Source organism: Malania oleifera, chromosome 2 (genome assembly GCF_029873635.1).
Source record: "Malania oleifera isolate guangnan ecotype guangnan chromosome 2, ASM2987363v1, whole genome shotgun sequence".
Lineage (NCBI taxonomy): Eukaryota > Viridiplantae > Streptophyta > Magnoliopsida > Santalales > Ximeniaceae > Malania > Malania oleifera.
In genome coordinates, this window is record NC_080418.1 from 147183273 (window position 1) to 147202576 (window position 19304).

General features: G+C 33.2%; 1 protein-coding gene across 1 annotated transcript; it reads left to right on the forward strand.

Annotated features, from left to right (window-relative positions):
• The first annotated feature begins 2091 nt into the window (after window positions 1-2091).
• On the forward strand, window positions 2092-13741 carry LOC131147951 (zinc finger CCCH domain-containing protein 14-like). Its single transcript, XM_058097628.1, has 3 exons — window positions 2092-2394; window positions 3875-3935; window positions 12587-13741. Exons 1-3 carry the CDS (start codon window positions 2313-2315, stop codon window positions 13353-13355), a joined length of 912 nt encoding a protein of 303 aa, XP_057953611.1. The 5' UTR covers window positions 2092-2312; the 3' UTR covers window positions 13356-13741.
• Window positions 13742-19304: the final 5563 nt, after the last annotated feature.

Below are 19304 nucleotides of genomic sequence, written 5' to 3' on the forward strand. Positions count from 1 at the left end.
TATATATATATATATATATATATATATATTAGGCACTATAAAAACTAGCCAGATTATTTATAATTTTCGTACTTTTGTTATGTTTAATCAGTTATATGCTAATTTAAATACTCCAATGAGAACAAAATGAGAGATGAAAGATTTTACCTTTAATACAACAACATACACAAATGCCTACAATAAGCATTGACTTTTCATTTTCATTTTCATGTGATCTTTTTGTTATTTTTACTTAAATATGTTCGTAGTTATATCAATTTTCCATTTAACCCAATGAATATAATTTGAGCTCGCTACCGCTACTTTCATTAAATTTTTAGGCCAATGCTACACTTGAGAATAAATAATCTTGGGGAGACATAGTGTGTGGATGGGGCCCACACCCAATGCAGGGTCCACCCATACTCCTTTATCTTTTCAATGTACTATTGGGATTGATTTTTGGGTTACTTGATTTTTTTTCAATTATTTTTTTCATTATTATGGTCGTAAAAGTTGTGAAATGAAGTATCGACAGGTTAACTCTTTATTTTTATGGAATGTTTTTAAGCATATATTTACATTAAAAAAAAAAAAAGGGAGCTTCATTAAAAACATTCTAATTCTTCCATGCAATATAATTTAAATAAAAAGTTTAAAAGAGAGGTAACTTAGTAAATCAAAATATTTATAAATAGTAAGATCAATACATATGCCTAGTATTGTTATTAATATTACTATTCAGAGAGGTCATTGAGATTTTTGAAACCTGAGGAGAGGTCAGTAATTTTTTTTTTGATAAGCTCGAGGTCAGTATTCTTTTACCTTAATTTTTATTTTTTAAATTCTTACTATTGTCACATATTTTCCAAAATTTCAACATTTATATAAGAAAGTTAGAAAATAATAAACAAATGGCTTGTTTTTATTTTCAACTTTTCTATACAAATGCTAAAGGTTTGTTTCATATTGTTTTTTATCTTCGATTTTCTATTTTCATTTTTTATACAATGAAGAAACAGGTTATGAAACACATGTTTGATTATGTTGTTGATTTTTTATTTCTGTCAACGGATTTCATTTGTTTGCGAAAAAAAATTGAAAACCAAATTTTATTATTTTCAGTTATTTTGACAAATAGTCAACATAATATTTTAGTATCCAAAATTAACTTTTTTGGATTAAATCATTCATTTTATCTATACTTTTTTAATTAAAGTTAAAATAAAATGATCATATGAATTTAATATTTGATTAAAACAAAAAAATTCCTATTAAATTTTAAGATTTAAAATAATTAGATGGAATAATCAAATGGATTTAAAATTTGATTTTAAAAAAATAAATTTTACGATTTAAAATAATTAAAAATATTTACAAAATATTTTTGCAATATTTCAATTGTCATGTACAGTATGACTGTTCTTGCAAAGGGAATTTTGAAAGATAATAATTAAGTAGAAAATTATTGTTGTTTATTTTTATTATAGTATTTTAATTTATTTAATTTGCAGTTTTATTATTTTAATCTTATTTTTTGTTATTATTATTTGTTTGAAGGACAAAAATGAGGATTTGTGTAATCAAAATTTAAACTTGTTTTAGTTATAAAATTATTAATATAAAAGTTGCTTGTTTTCATATTTTAGTTTTTATTTCAACATTTTTGTTTTTATTTTCATAATTTTTAACAGTGATACCAAACATTCCTAAAAAATGGGAAATATGATGATATTTTGTATTTTATTTTTTTAATAATAAAACTATTTTGCACAAGTGAATGCATTCATAGGATCTATTTAAAAATAAAAAAAATGATATATATTTTAATAATTATTCAAAAATTAGAAATAAAAAGTAAAATTATTTTTTACCAGCAAATAATCCTTAAATTAAATATTCCATTAATATGGGGTCATTCATGGAATTGGGCCCCCAAGCCGTTGATCCGATTCATTCCATAATGGGCCGAAATTTCCGTCGTAGCGTGTAAATGGAGGCCCATCATTTAGGCCCAAAAGATCTTAACCGACGACGCAACTGAGCCTCACCCGCTGCACGTGAACACGTCAGAACAGGATGATAAATATATATATATCATTAACCACATTTAATCTCATCTTTTATTTCCGCCTCTCTCTACTTTCTCTCGTTCTCGCTCACCTGCTCTTTCGACTTCGTTCCACTGCTAACCCTAGGGTTCCACTCTCTCTTTCTTCGCTTACGCTATATAGGGTTGCCTTTCTCTGTACTGTTTCTAGTTACTTCTGTAGCTGCTTTTAGCTTCTCTGTCCCTACCTCCTTTGGATCTCGATCTGTCGCGGTTTTAATCGATGGACTCTGGACTTGCTCGCAAGAGAGGAAGGCCTGAAGCTGCTTTCAATGGCAATGGTGGTCTTAAGAGATCCAAGCAAGGTTCGTTTTTATCTTCTTTATACTCTCTCTCTACCGAATCTAGGGTTTGGCTTTTCTTTTTCTTTTTCTTTTTCCGGGGATATTGTTTGAGATTCTGGTTGGAGATCTCGTAAATCCCGAACTTTTATAATTTTTTCGAATGTTGCATATAGGCGATTAAGACTGCTTCTTAGAATCTCTTTTTCTTATAGGATTTCTTCTCGTACTTCAAGTTATTTATTTATTTATTTTTTATTTTTTATTTTTTGGGTAATATTTTGGATTTGGTGAAGTTAGTAGTAATTATCCTTCAGGTGTTTACTTGCTAATTGTTTAATTTTTTCTCGTATTTCATTTGTTTATCTTTGTTATGAGTAGGTTTGTGACGACCTTAATCTTGAGGGTGGTGGTCGCCCACGTTTTTGCTCTCTTTCCCCACTCCCCTCTCTTTCTAACGCACACACGCATGCATTGTGAGCTCAATTGCGCGTGCCCACACACCCATAACGAGTTGAATTGTTATCCATGCGTAACATACTTCATTTTCAATAATTGATTTATACATCATTAATTAGTTGTTTTTTTTAATAAAACTTTTAATGATGCTTTTAATTTGTCTGGGTTAAATATGCTCTATCTCCCTCCAGTTTGGGTTCTTTTCAGTTTACGTCCCTGATTTTTCAAAAGTGTCAGTAGACTTCCCTGATTTAAAAAAAAATATATCACTAAACTTTCTTCATCACTATTAATGTTCAATTTTGGAAAATGCTGTCTTGACAAGCTCCCAAAGTTGCTGCAGTTTTTGGTGCCTTACTTGTTGATAAATTTTACATGCAGGCTTCTTCATTTTTATATGTTTCTATCATATTTATGCTGAACTGTTCGTGTTCAAAATTTAGCACAAAAAATTGCTTCATTTATAAAGTAAATCTGACAGCAGTATCATTTTTTCACTTTCAAATTAAGAATACTGCTTGAATGTTGGTTTGTGTCTTTTTCCACTTTCAAATTAGGAATACTGCTTGAATTTTGGTTTGTATCTTGTACCCACTGGTATTATAAAGCTGGTTTTAGTGGATTTCTTCTGGTATCAAGCTAATTTGACCTATGTTGATGGGAGGTGCTTCTATGTTTATGGTTTTATCCTTTACATTCATCTCTTAGAAGTTTGGCTTATTGTTGTTGAGGGTCTATGAAAAATATAGACACTAAGCAAGTGGTATAAGATGCAAGGTGGCTCATCTATTTTATTGTTTTTTCCAGTGTGTATTTCTCTCTGCGCGTATGTATTTTCTTCATTTAGCCTTTATGATGCTTCTATACTTTTTTTTTTTTCCTGTTCAACCATGATCCAAAATGGAGCCTTTCTTTTGGTAATTGACATTTTTATTGATAGTGATAAGAAATTATAACTTGACTATTATCATTTATTGAAGTTCAAAGATTAATAATAACTCACAGAAATTTTAACTGTGAAAAATTAATTAATGCTCTGCAACAGAAATGGAGAACTTTTCTACTGGTATTGGAAGCAAATCAAAGCCATGCACAAAGTTTTTCAGGTTCAAATCTTAACCTATCTAAAATAAATATGTTAAATGCAATTCTATCTTTTACTCATAAATCAAAATAAAACTTTTTTTGTACGATCTATTCAAGTAAAATTTTGTGATCCGGACTAATGAATTGAGCGTCTTAAGTTGTGGTACAGGTTTTACTTTGTTCTAATCATGATAACAAAGACACTAGAACTGAAATGGTTGATTCAAGAGACTACAGTTGGAATAGCTACTGGCTGGGTTAATGTAATACAAAAGCAATTGCATGGGTGAAAAACCTGGCCATTGTTTAATGGTTCTATGTAGTTCTTTATGTTAAGTTTTGCAAGGGAAGGCAGTATGACATGGACCAATGAAATTGGCATTTAAAGGTTGATTCATGTTGTTCAGGCTTATTTTTTTAAAGAAAAAAAATCATGTTAACATAGGCTGTGGAAGGAATCTGTTGATATACAAGACAACTGCGAGATTCACTTTTTTACTGGCTGTAAGTTGTGAATAAGAAAATCATGTGGATTCAGGTTTGTCCACCGTACAACTGTTGAAGGAACTGTTTGATTTACAAGGCACCTGTGAGATCCTTAAATTTCCAAATTTCCAAGCTATATTTGTGATAAAGAAAAAGTCATGCGGATTCATAATTACCCTGTTATGTAGCATGCGGGTCCAGTTCGTATGCAATATAATGGTTGCAAATAACATACAAACCTTGCAATGTAGTGTTTTCTGAGGGCTAAAAACTAAGTCTTAAAGTTGTGTGACGGTATATGCCCCAAATCATGTTATAAAAATGGAATTGGTTGTCTTTGGATTTATACCTGATTAAAAAGTGGTTGAATTGGGATTATGTAGCGTGTGGATCCAGTTCGTCTGCACTATTATGGTTGCAAATAGCGTACGAACTCTGCAATGTAGTGTTTTCTGAGGACTAAAAACTAGGTCTTAAAGTTGTGTGTCTGTATTTGTTCCAAATCATGTTATAAAAATGAAATTGGCTGAATTTGGATTTATACCTGATTAAAAAAATGTTTGAATGGGGATTTGGGGATCTGGTTAAGTGAAAAGCGAACTTCATGCAGTGAAAAACTTGTTCATCATGTAATGGTCACTTTTAGCTTATATTCTAGGAACTTAGTATGTAGTTTTTACCTTGAATTTTCTCTGAATTACCATGTTTGTGTTTGTATGTGCCTTTTCAGCTTTATGTTGCATCTGATGGTGTCTAGATCCCATCAAAATTATACAGTTTAAACTCTGTTATTTCTTTGGGGTGAATATTCTGAATAGTAATGCTTTAATATTTTGTTACTCTATGTATCAATATTATGTCATTGTGTGGAGGACACATCTATTTTCTCTTGATTTGAAGACTGAGGCATATATGATGCTGTGTCTGTCTATAGAATTTGTTTTGTTTTTTTTATTTTTTGTAATTTTCAATATGAAGAATTATTCCTATATATTGGTTCTTGACATGGAAAATGATATGATGTTATGTCGCTTTCTCTTGTTTGCTTACACTTGTTTTGGTGATAAGATATTCACTTTTAATGTTTTTGTTAGCAATTTTCAAACCTCTTCTACAATTTATTATTTTTGCTAATTTATTCTAAAACTTGTCCAAATCTTGTTGTCTCGAGGACCTAACAGTATTTCTAACTTTTTAATTATATATAGTTGGTATAAAAAATATGAAAGATCTTTAACTGTTAACAGCTTTGATCGCTGATTTTTTTATTAGTACACTAGTGCTTGAATTTTTCCCTTCCACAATTTATTTTCTCCTATTTTCTTTGGAAAACTATGTCTATGATATAATATCCTCTATCTTGTCTTTTCATTATCTTCTGCTCTTTCCTTTTGTTAATTGTTAAGGATGTCAGTGAGGTTGGTCATGGATGCTATTTTTGGTGGCTAAAAGAAGTATTTATTTGAACAGTATAAACTCTTTGTGTGCAATTCATTTATTTTATGAGAAAAAGAATCTGATAGGGACCTCCATTAATGAGGAGGGACATTAAAGATGATGTTACTGACATTTCGCAATAAAAACTATGTATGCAATTCATTTATTTTATAAGAAAAATTAAGAATCTGATAGGGACCTTAATCACTGAGGGACATTAAAGAATGATGTTTTTACCATTGCTAGAGTAGGATGGATGAAGTGGTAGTTGCCTTGGAGCATTATATGCTTATAAATTATTATCAAGTTGAAAGTTCTTCATAAATTAGTTAGAAGGGCAGCTGTGTTGACAAATGTCTGGTAGTTGAAAAAATTTCTTTCTTAGCTTGCGTGAACAATTATTGCAAGGCTGCTTTCTTTACTTGGGGGGATGTCTTGTGGCGATATTAATATGCTAGAACGTATCTAAGAACTGTATATGATTATTTTAGAAATGCATTTTTAACCAGTTAGTGGTGGCAGCAAATTGAGGAGGAGGTGAGATACATTCAACTAAGATGTATTGGTTTAATGTGGTGAATATAACTGCAGAATTGATTTATTTTCTGATGGTACTATTAAAATTCAGTTGGAAGCTTAAAAGGATAAAATAGGAATTCGGTTCTTGATTGAGCATGCAGCAGACTGCTGACGAGGTATTTGAGGAAAAGTGGAGAACCATGGTGGATTTCATGTTGTTAACAAGTTTTTGGGACCTATTGTGCATAATTTTTTCCCTTCTACTTTTACCTACATATGAATATTTTGCGATGTGATGGATTGACATTTGAAATATTGATAAAGGGGAATTTGCAATTATCGTGCTAAATGTTTTGGGAGAAGTACATGTTTGTGTGCTCGGGTCTTTGGAGCTGGTACTTTGTTCTAAAATGCTGAAGGTTAGGGATGCACATGGACCACCCCTCCTAATTGTGTTTGGTAGGATGAACATAGTCTAGTTGGTTAAGGGTATTGAATAGGGTGCCAATGAGTTGATAGTTTGAGTTTTTGTCATAGGAATCTAAGCTAGACTCACTTTTATTGAGCTTTTAGCTTCTATTGGATGGGTTTGAAAAAAGAGTTTTTTAGTAACCCATTTTTCGTATTTGCATGTTTTAGGGAAAAGTGGATGTTATAATAGAGGGGATGGGTTAGATGCATTATGGTACTTAATTCTCTCATAATGCTCTCGTATTAGTAGGGACCCCACCCCAGTGAAAAATGGGGTATTAGAAAGCTTAGAAATGTGTTTGGGAGCTTGTAGTTTGGATCTTGGCTTTGATTTGTGTGGATTTGGACAAAATGCAGTACAAAATTGCACGGACTTCTGTCCAAATCCAAGTGGAAAATCAATAACAATCAAGTCTCAAATCCCACCAGGTGTACATGAAATCTCTTCTGCCATTCTAGCAATATAGTCATCTAGAGCTATATCCTTTGACAAACTGGACGGTTGTAAAATCCTTACTAACCACCCCCGCCCCCCTGGCCCCCCCCCCTCAAAAAAAAGAAAAGAAAAACTAGCTCATTCCTCCTTTGTTCATGAAATCAAGCCTCAAATCCCACCAGGCATACAATAAATATCTTCTGCCATTCTTGCGGTATCTAAAGCAATATTATGAAGTGGAGGGCTGTGAAATCCTGACTCATCCCCACAAACTTCTACATCTTTGGAGTTTGGATATTTGCCCCATGCAGCATAGCTGGTCTTACAGCTGTTCTACAAAGCTTCCCTTTTAATTTCTAGGGTATTAATCTGCCCAAAGCATTTCTTCAATTTATTAGCGTGTATAATGGATCCAAGTTATCAAAATCTATTGGTGCTAATATTGTTCTGGGATAGGAAATTAAGAACAAAGAATGCAGTAATACTATGATAAATCTTTGAAGTGCATGAAAGAAATAGAAAAAAACTAATATAAAATGAAAACCAACACTAGGTTAAAAGGGTCATCTACTTGCGATGAATATGAGCAAAAACCGCATTTCCGAGACAATTATTCAACATCCACAAGGAAGTTAAACAATCCTCCTAAATTATGTCTACAGAAGACGCATGATATAAAAAAATCCAAGCATCTCTCTCTCCAACAAAATAGAAGCAAAAATAGAACACTGCTGTAACATCCTGACACCCCCCCCTATTTTGCACCTTCCTTGACATCTAAAATCAACCGTCAAGAAAGGCTCCAAGGAATAAGGGTACATCCAACACCCTCTCAACAAGACAAAACATTTGTTCTTTTGACATCAAGGTAAATGGCAATGCAAGAATAAATGGACTTCATCCTCCTTACTACCATAAGGTCTATAACATACATCTAGCGTTGAGGCCTTGGATGGTCTTGAGGCCTGCAAGCAACAACTAATTGATGTTAACTTTTTGACATTTATATACTTACTACAAGCACTTTTTGTTTTGGAAACTACCTTAGAAGGCTTTCTCTAGGTAAAAAAAATGATGTTCAAGTCTCTCTTCTTTTGTTTAAACTTTTTCATTATTTTTGTTAATAGATATATGGATTCTGTAATTGATTGCCTGAGAATAAAACCAAATTGAATTTTTATCACCTAGGCATTTCTATAGTTATATTGGGATGCCATCTAGTCCTAGAGCAATTTTTCCCTTCCTATTTTTTATTTTCTTTAAAGAAAGTTTAACTTTTTTGACCACTAATTTTGTGAATAAATCTCAAATTTTTAGCCTTTTCCTCATTTGTCAAGTTCACCATCTTTCTATTATATCATCTTGTTTAATTGAGCATTACCTTTTTTTTTAATTTATTTTTTATAAATTTGATAGTGCTTATGTTGCTGCCCTTTAATTCTCTAGCTCTAGAAAATTTAAATGACTCTTCCTTCCCTTGTTTCTATTTAATCACCGTAGTATATGAACTATTATATGGTCTACGTTTTGCTCTACTAACAACTTTTTTTGTACGTTTTCTTAACTATTTGTACTTTTCAAAGTTTTCCACATTTCTACATTTTCCATGTCTTTAACCGCATTCTTTTTCTCTTAATGTCTTTTTGAACATCTTGATCTCACTACCAACTCTCTTTACTAGTCAGGCATCTTCCTTTAGATTAACTTAAAATCTCCTTTTCCATTTCATTAATAGAACTAGGTATCCTACTCCAAAGTGTCCGTGTCTACATTATCTCCTATTGTTGAATCACCATCTTATATAATGTTATCTTTTAATTTTATTTAACACCCCCCCCCCCCCCAAAAAAAAAAGAGGTTCTACAGTCTGGTACTCTTACATTCATCTATGCTATCTGTTTTCATCTTTTTTTAATGCATCATATATCTAGCACAGGCACCATGTAGTCTGTTTTTAGTTAAAAGTTTCACTTGGAATAACTTCAGAGTAACTTTTCTGGCCTTGTACAATGTTCTATCCCCCTTTCTAGTTAAGAAAAAATCTATTCATTATATTTTGCCCCCTCTTGAAGGTTAAGTGTTATTATATTTTCTTAAAGCACATATTCCTTGCCCTATGACCTTATTATCGTTTCCAATGTGACCAATTAAATCCACACCAATGAATATTTTCATTCAAATCTGCATCAATGAATATTTTCCAACTCCATAATATCTCTTCTATATGATATTGTATCTTCTCAAAATTTCCTTCAGTAGTTGTCCTCTAAGCCTATTTAGGGACCATAGACACTGGTTGATATTTTCGTCTTAAGGCCATCTTTATTTATTTATTTATTTATTTTTTATTCTACCCCTGTAATTTTAACATTTACAGCGCTTTCTTTTACGTCTTGGTCTATGATGATTCCTACCCCATTCTTTTATTTATTTTTTCTCAATGTGCCATAATTTAAATTATGATTTTCAATTTTTTAGCCTTTTCCTATACCTCCATGCCTTTACCAGTTAGCATCCTGTAAAGTTGCGTATCTAATACGTGAGTATGCTCACGAATCCCAACTGACTGTAGTCTACTTACATATAAACTTGTTTAAACTTACTCATTTAGAAGAAGTTTTCAAAAATAGGGATAGAATTTACAAAAAGTAGGATAGGACATCTCTCAAGAAAAATGTGGAGCTGAACAGAGGGAAAAAACTCAAGACAAAGAAAAAAACAAACATCAAGCCAGCATATTCCTCGAATCTTACTGAAAATCTAGAAAGTTAATGCCCCTAAAAAACCCAAACCCAACACACCACAAAGAGGCCATATTACAACTCTTTTTCCAAGCACAGCACCCAATTCAACTTCCTGGAAAGATCCATGCATTGAGCTCTAACCAAAACCCCCCAAAAAACTGTGAAGATACCATATTTCCACAACATTGCCCTATCTTTCCTCCTCCCAAAACCTGTGAATGAATTGGTTAATGGTCCCAATATTAAAATTAGACAAGCCGAGCTCACCCAAAACACCAAATAACCTGAACCAAATCCTCCAAACAAAGTTGCAATGCAAGAAAAGATGAAAAGTTGTGTCGGAATTCTTATAATAGAGCACCCAAACATCTGGTGAAAGAGCTTAATAAATGAGTGTACAGTAGTCTTAGCAGAGGCTCTCAAGCTTTTCTACTAAAGCATTGGTTTGCTATGTTGTGGGTATTATTATTATCTCTGGTTTGAGCTGGTTTCTATTTTGTCTTGTTTGTGGATGTTGGCATGTATAGCAAAGTAAGGGTTGGATTGAGTGGTTTTTGATGTGGGAGAAAGCTGGAAGATTGTCGAATATTAAGCATTTGTATTTTTCTATAAATGCTGACAAAATTCATTGAATCTTACCCAGATTTTTTTACAGAACTGTTATTGAATCAAATGACAAGTGACAAGATTTGGATGATTTTGCTGGTGTCATTATGTTGTAATTGTTGATTGGGTCTTTGTTTGATGATCCTTATTCTCTGGCATGCCTTGTGTTGATCACACATTTTGTGATCATGTTTTTGGTTTAACAGCCACTAATTCAATTGCTTGTAGGTTGATTTTTTTGATTCTATAGAAAATAAGAAGACTATTTAGTTAAAATCTACCTTCTGTTGTTTAACTCAATGGACCTGTGTTCTTGCCATGTTCAGTATGCTAGTTCTCTTCCTTGAGCAGGTTTCATGTTGTAAATTTGATTTTCTTTTCTCTGGAGCATAGGCTATGTTTTTAGGAGTTATAGAAGATAAAAAAAGAGTTAACACTGTTGTATATTGTTCTCATTGTTCAGCATGGAAGTGTAGTTCTTTGTGAATGGGGTGCCTTCACCCCTCTTAATTTTTTTATTTAAAAAATTTTTTTTTGGGGGGGGGGGGGGGAGGTTGTGTTTGCCATCACTTTAAAATGCTAATGTGTTTACATGGGAATTCAATGCATTAGAAGGCATGCGGTTTTGTACGTCTGGTTATTGAACTCTATATATATTTTTAATGTGACAGAAGGAAGTTTGGTGCTTCTATTCCTTTTGTATTTTTTTAGAATTTCCTTTCTTTATAAATGTCAAGTGAATCATTCAATATTTATTTTATTCACTATATATAAAACTAGGGGTTGGTTATTGTGGATGCTGTGTTCTCAGGCTGTTTGTTTTTAACCTTAAAACCGACCCTCATGCTTTAATGGGTTGCTCTGCATGATTTTGAAGAAACATCATGTGTGGTTAATAAAATGATCTAAATACATTCTGTGGTTAATAAAAGGATCTATATGCAATCCTCTTCTTGACCAGGCATGACCAAAAGAACAAAGAAATGCTGGGAAAAAAAAATACACCAATCATGTTTTTTCCTCTCTTTTTTGCTCAAGAGGGATGGAGTGGATCAGGCTCCACTTTGACTATCAGCGACAGTGAGCTGATAAACTCTCTTGATTATGTATTTTTTGTGTTAAAGATTCTTTCTCACTGTGTGTTTCTGATTGGCTAGAAGCTCTGTTTTTAAATAGATAACACGAGCTTGGTTTGCTAGTAAGAGCAATTTTTTTCTCAGTTTTCTGATTGTTTTGTACCTTAAGTCAACCATGCAAGATGTGTATTTAACGGCATTTTGTTTTACTCATTTAATTTGAGAATAGTGAAAACTGTCATGTGATCCCCTTAATCATGGTTAGGAATTGGATCATACATCCCCCCCCCCCCCCACCCCAAACAAAAAAAAAGGAAAAAAGAAAAAATTCATACTTTTTGGTAGGGAGGCTGCTCATTTTCCAATTCTTCATTTCTAAAATTCCAAGTACACGGAGCATATGATGATCTGTTTATTACTCTTGGTAGGGTGGCTTAGATTTTAGTTCATTTTAATTGCCTTTATTACAAAATTGTTTGATTGTGCTTTCAATTTTCATAGAAGGTATAATAGGATCTTTGTTAATTTCATTCTTTTTTTGTCATGAATATTTTAATATTAGAATAACTTTTTTGTTAGTTTTTAAAAATTTCAGTTTAGGTTACAGATTTTGTTGATCTTCAGTGAGAATTGGAAATAAGTAGGGTATGTGTGTTTGATGTCGATTGCTTATATCATAAGAGTAAAATTGTTATGTAAAACAAATAACAGTCACCAACTCCACGAATACAATAATTTCTCGGACCCAAAAATATTTTATATTTTTATATTTATATATTTTTTTCTTCACTGATTTATGATTTTTTTGATATACGAAAATCCTGCTTAAGCTGTCAGTTATTGGTTGCTAATTGATCTGTCATGTGGTATTCATGCCATTTGGTTTGGTTGTGCAGCACTTCTGGGTGCCCATTTGGTGAAGGTTGTCACTTTCTGCACTATGTTCCTGGCGGAATTAAAGCTGTGGCTCAGATGACTAATCTTGGTGGCAGCCCAGCTGTCCCGCCCCCTGCTAGAAGCCAGGTGGTTCCACCATCTTTCCCAGATGGTTCATCTCCACCAGTTGTCAAAACTCGATTGTGCAACAAGTACAACACAGCTGAAGGTTGCAAATTCGGTGACAAATGCCACTTTGCTCATGGTGAGTGGGAACTCGGCAAGCCAACCCTTCCATTACATGATGATCCTCGTGGCATGGGGGCTGTTCCTGGCAGATTACCTGGCAGGATTGAGCAACCTCCAACGGGGCTTGCTGCTGCTGCCAGCTTTGGAGCCTCTGCTACTGCAAAGATCAGTGTTGATGCTTCGTTGGCTGGAGCAATCATTGGGAAAGGCGGGGTGAACTCGAAGCAGATCTGTCGTGTGACTGGAGCTAAGTTGTCCATAAGGGAGCATGAATCAGATTCGAACTTGAGGAACATTGAGCTGGAGGGTACTTTTGATCAGATCAAGCAAGCCAGTGCAATGGTAAGTGAGCTTATTTTCAATCTTGGTTCTGCTTCTGGTGGTGGGCATCCCATGAAGAACCAGACTTTTTCGAACTCTGCTCCAGCGACCCACTTCAAGACGAAGCTGTGCGACAATTTTGCAAAGGGGTCCTGTACATTTGGGGAAAAGTGCCACTTTGCCCACGGAGCTGATGAAATGCGCAAGCCTGGGATGTGAGTGAAAAAAGGATCCTCTGCTTCTTCAACTGTGTTAATTCTATTTCTTTTTTAGGACAAAGTTCTTGTTAATGATCTTCAGCTGTTGCATGTGTTGTCCTGGAATTTGATTTTTGTTTTTTTTAGATGTGAAGTTATTGCAGTTATCAACAGCTCTAGATTTTTCCCCACTTATCTTGGTATTTACTAGTCTTGGCTCCTCTTGTTTTGTTTTTTAGTTTTTTTTGGTTATTGAGTTTGTATTCATGATACTGTGTTTTAACACACTGCATTTCCTGTTGGCATGTTGTTGTGTTCATGCCTACTCCAAACTTTTACGAGAGTTGTAGTGTTGACGAGGGGATGCCTTAGGTTGCCTCTAATAGAAGGATGCTGCTGCTTTTTAAATTTCTAGTTTTTATTTTCATTATTTATGGTGGGTTGTATCCCTGTTTATTGAATAATGATGCGTTACTCCATATTTATATGTTATAGTTTGAATATTTGAATTTGATCTACCAAGCAAAGATGATGTGGCTTATTTTATTCTAATAAGTGGTGTTTGTTCTCTCCTTATTCCTGACTTTTATATCACTAGACCAGCAGATGAATTTGTGTTTGAAATTAATGTTAATAGACTTATTTTTATTATGTTCTGAGCCTTTGTGAATCACATTTATAAAAATTTTCTTCACTTTGTAATATCTCTATATTATAATCAAATTTAATGGATTTTTAAAATATAAAAAGGATGACCTTGAATTTTTTAGTTTATATTTAAGTAACTTCATTATTGAATTTTATGATTTTTTGAAATTTCTTGTTATTTTTATATGGTTAATGCCAAATCGTACGGATTATTTTTATATGATGTTAAATAGCGCTTATATTTACTTGAACATCACAGTTGAATTTTATTTTTTCTTCTAGTATGCATATACGAATGTGGGGAAAGATTTCCTTACTTCCGTGTTTAATTTTGCATTACTTAGCTTGCATTTCATACATTCAACAAATATTTGCACAGAACTTACATTTATTCATATCACATAATTTAGTAACAAAATTCATATATTGCCTATAAAATAAGTCAACTAACATTTAACGTTTATATGTCGAAAATATCTTTCATTTTTTACATAATTATCCTGAAAATATTTTTCACTTTCAACAGTTCATTTTCGCATATACGTATCTAATAAATAATCCTAAGTTTGGAAAACATAATTTAAATGATTGATATTTTAAACTCATATCGAAATATATATATATATATATATATATATATGTGTGTGTATATATAACACAATTCATTTTTTATTAAATTCATAAGAATTCTGGTTTAATATATATATTTTCCCTTACCTGGTTTTTTGAATTATACCAACAGGGACCTCGAAAAATATTTGTGGTGCTTATCCGGACCTTGAATTAAAAATCCTAATTCTATTAAATTAATCATAAATAAAATACTATTTAAACATTTTTTAAGTCCATAATTTTTAAATAAATAATTATACCCTCAAATATAATTAATTTACCTAATTTTTCAAATCTCACTCTCACTTTGGAGTGGGGTCTAAAAAACCCCAATTGAAGATTTACTCACGCCAAAATGACGACGATCGCCACTAGGATCCCGTAGTGGTGCCTGATCATCGATTTAATGGCAGATTTAAGGAGAAATTAAGGATTTAGAGGAAATATATCTTTCCCTAGGAGTGGTGCCTACGCCACTCCCATGATAAATCCATTCCAATAGAAATATCAATGGCGAAATTAGGAATCCAACGGTACCATCCATTTCCTGACTGGCGCTCGTTAGACCGAAGAAATCGAGAAGAGAGAGAAGGAGGACGAAGGAGTGAGACAGAGACAGAGAGAAGTTGAGAGAAGTGCAGAGAGCTTTTTGGGCGCATACTGAGAATCCAATTGAAATTGGATTCAAATGGCCTAAAGAAGTTTTACATATATATATATATATATATATATATATATATATATATATATCTTTATTCCAATTAATTTTTTTTCTTTTCATACTATTCATTTTTATTTGTTTATTTAATATATTAATTTAATAATGTTTAACTAATTAAATGATTAATAATATTAATTAATTAATTTCTTTTTCGAGATATTACACATCATTTCTCAGAAGATATACATTTTTCAATACATTTCACTTTCATCATTCTTCTATCATTTCAAATCTTATATCTCATTTCACATTTCATAATCTCATATTTCTCAAGGTAAATCATTTAACCCACTTTAAACATTTCTCAATATAAATCATATACCACACAAATTTCATATAATATTTATATCATAATAAATTTCAAATAAAATATCATAATTTCAGTTATCATATTTCTCAACCCATAATTTTCAGAAAAATACTATTATAATTTATTCCCTTTACCTAATTGAGATTTTATTAAAACACCCAATTTCTACACCCTTTGGCGTTCGCAGCCCAAAAACCTGAAATTCACATTTACCCCAAATTATTCAACACAACTCCCAAAATAATTTCCATTTAACATTTCTTAGGTTTCGTATACTCCAAATTAGCTTAAAAACCCTGAAATACACCATTTACCCTAGTTTTGGGATGGTGCCCTGGAACCCCAAATTAAAAATCTGTTCCACGAAGGTTGCAGAGAATCTTTCCAGGAACTCTGTGGTGGTTCCTGATTGTCAATTCGCACTTTAATAGAGTTGGAATCGAAGAGAGAAAGAGAGAGCTTCGTAGGGTTTGGGAGAGAGAGAGAGTGAGTGATTTTATTTTGTTTTACAAAACACTCGTAGGATCCTTTTTAATACACTCACTGTAGAAAAAATCGTCGATGATTTTCTCTGATCCTTAGAAAATCCTCGACGATTTTCTATTTAATCGGCCTGTTTTTATTGTTTACCCGTTACCGTTCCGCGGTAATTTCTCATAATCGTCGATGATTTTCTATTCACTCTAGAAAACCGTCGCCAGTTTTCTATTATCGGCTTTCTTTCCAAAACCGTCGCCAATTTTCTCCCTTACCAGCCAAAAACCTCCTTTTTCTCATTTATTTTTATTATTTATTTTCCTGGGTCTCTACATGCATTGTTTGATATTGTTTTTGAGAGTTAGCTAAAGTTTTCCTATTGTATTTCATTCATAAATATTTTGGGAAAACTCTACATTTGCTATCTATTGTGCTTAATATTTGAAAAATACTGTTGAGATATTTGCTTAGGGTTGTAGAGATTCTTTGAATATTCATATTGCAAATATATTATCTTGAAATCAAAGTTCCCACTCTCACATATACATATTAATACACATATTGTTGAGAGTTAACACATTGGTTAACGAAATCTCACTTGAGCTTAAGATTACATCATTTGTTGAGTGCATTGATTACGTTGTGCTTATTGTGGTACATATCTTATTAGTATAAGAAGTATCTGTATTGTACACAAATATTTGATTATTTGTTGTATTTCCGACGGGTGGTCGGAAGAGGGAGACTAGCCCTGTGAATAGTCCTAAATTACTTAGACTCGGTTAGGAGAGCACAGGATTGGTTCAGATCCGGTTAGGAGAACTAGGTGCACCATACTGTAAGGTGTTGTAATCGGTGTCGGTCCACCCGCAAGTGAGCATTAGTGGAATCCTCGGGCTTGCAAGCTAGAGGCGGGGATGTAGACAGTATTGGCCGAACCTCGATAATAAATTTTGTGTTGACCCTCTATTTTATTTTTCGCTCGTTCAATTTCAGCGCATGTATGTTTTATGTTTGATTTATTATATGCTATACATGTGTTTAATTGTTTGAATATTTGATTGAGTTTTTGATTATATAGAAAGACCCTAAGTTTGTGTAATACTGTTTGTGAAATTTGAATTGATTTAGGAGAAAATTTTTAAATATCCAATTCACCCCCTCTTGGGATTACATCAAAGTCAACAACCCCACTTGTAGACTTGTAATTAAACCTATTAAAATCTAAAGTTCCAAATGAAATCAAATTTTGTATTAAATCCAGTATATGCCTAACATTACATAACATTCTAACAACACGATCAAATATTTTTATTATGATATTCCCTATTCCAACGACTTTGCATGATGCATCTTTACCCATCAGAACAGAACCATAATTTATTAACCTGTAGGCGTCAAAACAATCGTTATTGGGTATCATGTGATAGGAGCATGCCGAATCTAGAATTCAATAATCTGTGAGATGATTTGAACCGGATGAAACAGAAAGCATATCTCCGTCACTGCTCTCTAAACCTTCTTCTTCCACTACATTCGCAGACTTTGATGGACCCTCGATCTTTATTCTTTGTATTCCCCTACTTTCTCTCTGGACAATCTTGTTTCACATACCCCTTTTTCTCGCAGTTAAAACACCCTATGTCCTTCCTCTTCCTAGAATTGGATCGAGATTTATTGTTATTCTGTTCGCTTTAGGACTTGCTTCTCCCATGTTCCTGGTTACCCCTCACCACAAGCATTTCACCTTGTAAATTCTCATCGTTGGCCTTCTTTCTCTGATGAAAACATAAAAGAGCACTTGTGATCTTCTCTAATTCGAGAGTTTCTTTTTCCCACATCAGAGTACATTGTAACTAAATTTTCGACCATAGGAGACGCAAGTAGGGAATTTAGTAACATCAATGCCTTATCTTCATCTTCGAATTTCACATAAACTCATTACAGATCACTGATGATTTCGTTGAACACGTTGATGTGATGGTTCAAATCTGAATCCTATGATATCTTAAGACCATATAGTTTCTCCTTAAGATAAAGCTTGTTCGTCAATGGCTTGGACATATACCAACTTTCCAATTTTAGCCAAACTGTCGCCGGTGATTCCTTATTCATGACGTGATATATCACGTCATCAGCCAAATAAAGCCTGATAGTTGCCACAACCTTTGCTTCCAGTTTCTTCCAATTCATGTCGTCCATGCCTTTCGATTACTTTCTGTATAGTGCCTTCACCATGCCCTACTGGATTAACAAATCCTTGACCCTCCTATGCCATAGTCCGAAATTTCCAGATCTGTCGAATTTGACCATGTTGAACTTCGCAGAAGAAATCCCAGCCATCGTAACTTGGGCTTTGATACCAATTGTTGTGATGAAGCGGAACGATCGTGCGACAATTACGATGAATAATATAGAAACAATCACAAAGATAAGGAAAGCAAGAAACACACACACACACACACACAAAAACAAATTTAACGTGATTCGGCAGAATGCTTACGTCCACGGGAGTAAGAAGCTGCTGAAATTCACTATCATTCAAAATAGGGTTACATCATATGTATTTATAGGAACCCTAGACGTACAAAGGTGTTATAAAATTCCTTAAATACCCCTATACCGTTCCCCGGAGGATTTGCCCCCGCACTCCCAACCTATTGATCGTCCTAGTTTAAATTTCAAAACCGATGCCGAATAAAATCGCAAACGATTTTTCTTCTTTGGAAGAAACCGTCGATGTACCTATGTCACACGGTCGACGATTTTCTTCTTAATTGGCTACTGGAAGAAACCATTGATGTAACCATTGATGTGTTTATAAAAACTGTCAATGATTTTTCTTCAGACCAACTTCCTTGTTTTCTTCAACCTACTTTCTCTGTACATGTGTTCCACTCGATATGAGCCACACACTACAAAAATAACATACAAAGCTCTTTAGGGTAAGTCGGTTATTTATCGATCTTGTAAAACTCATTAACATTTATTAAATGTATTTAGCCTATAAGGTGTTGTTAATGAATTACATTGTTTCAATGTTTATCGTGTGCTTGTTATTTGCTTTCATGAAAAGCTTAATTAATGCTTTAGCTTACTTTTTATTCAACCGATGCAAATCTTTTCTTGTGGTAAACCGTGGTATGTATACATACTTTGACCAGCCAGTTAAGTATGAGTGTTTTAACTAGTGTCACACGACC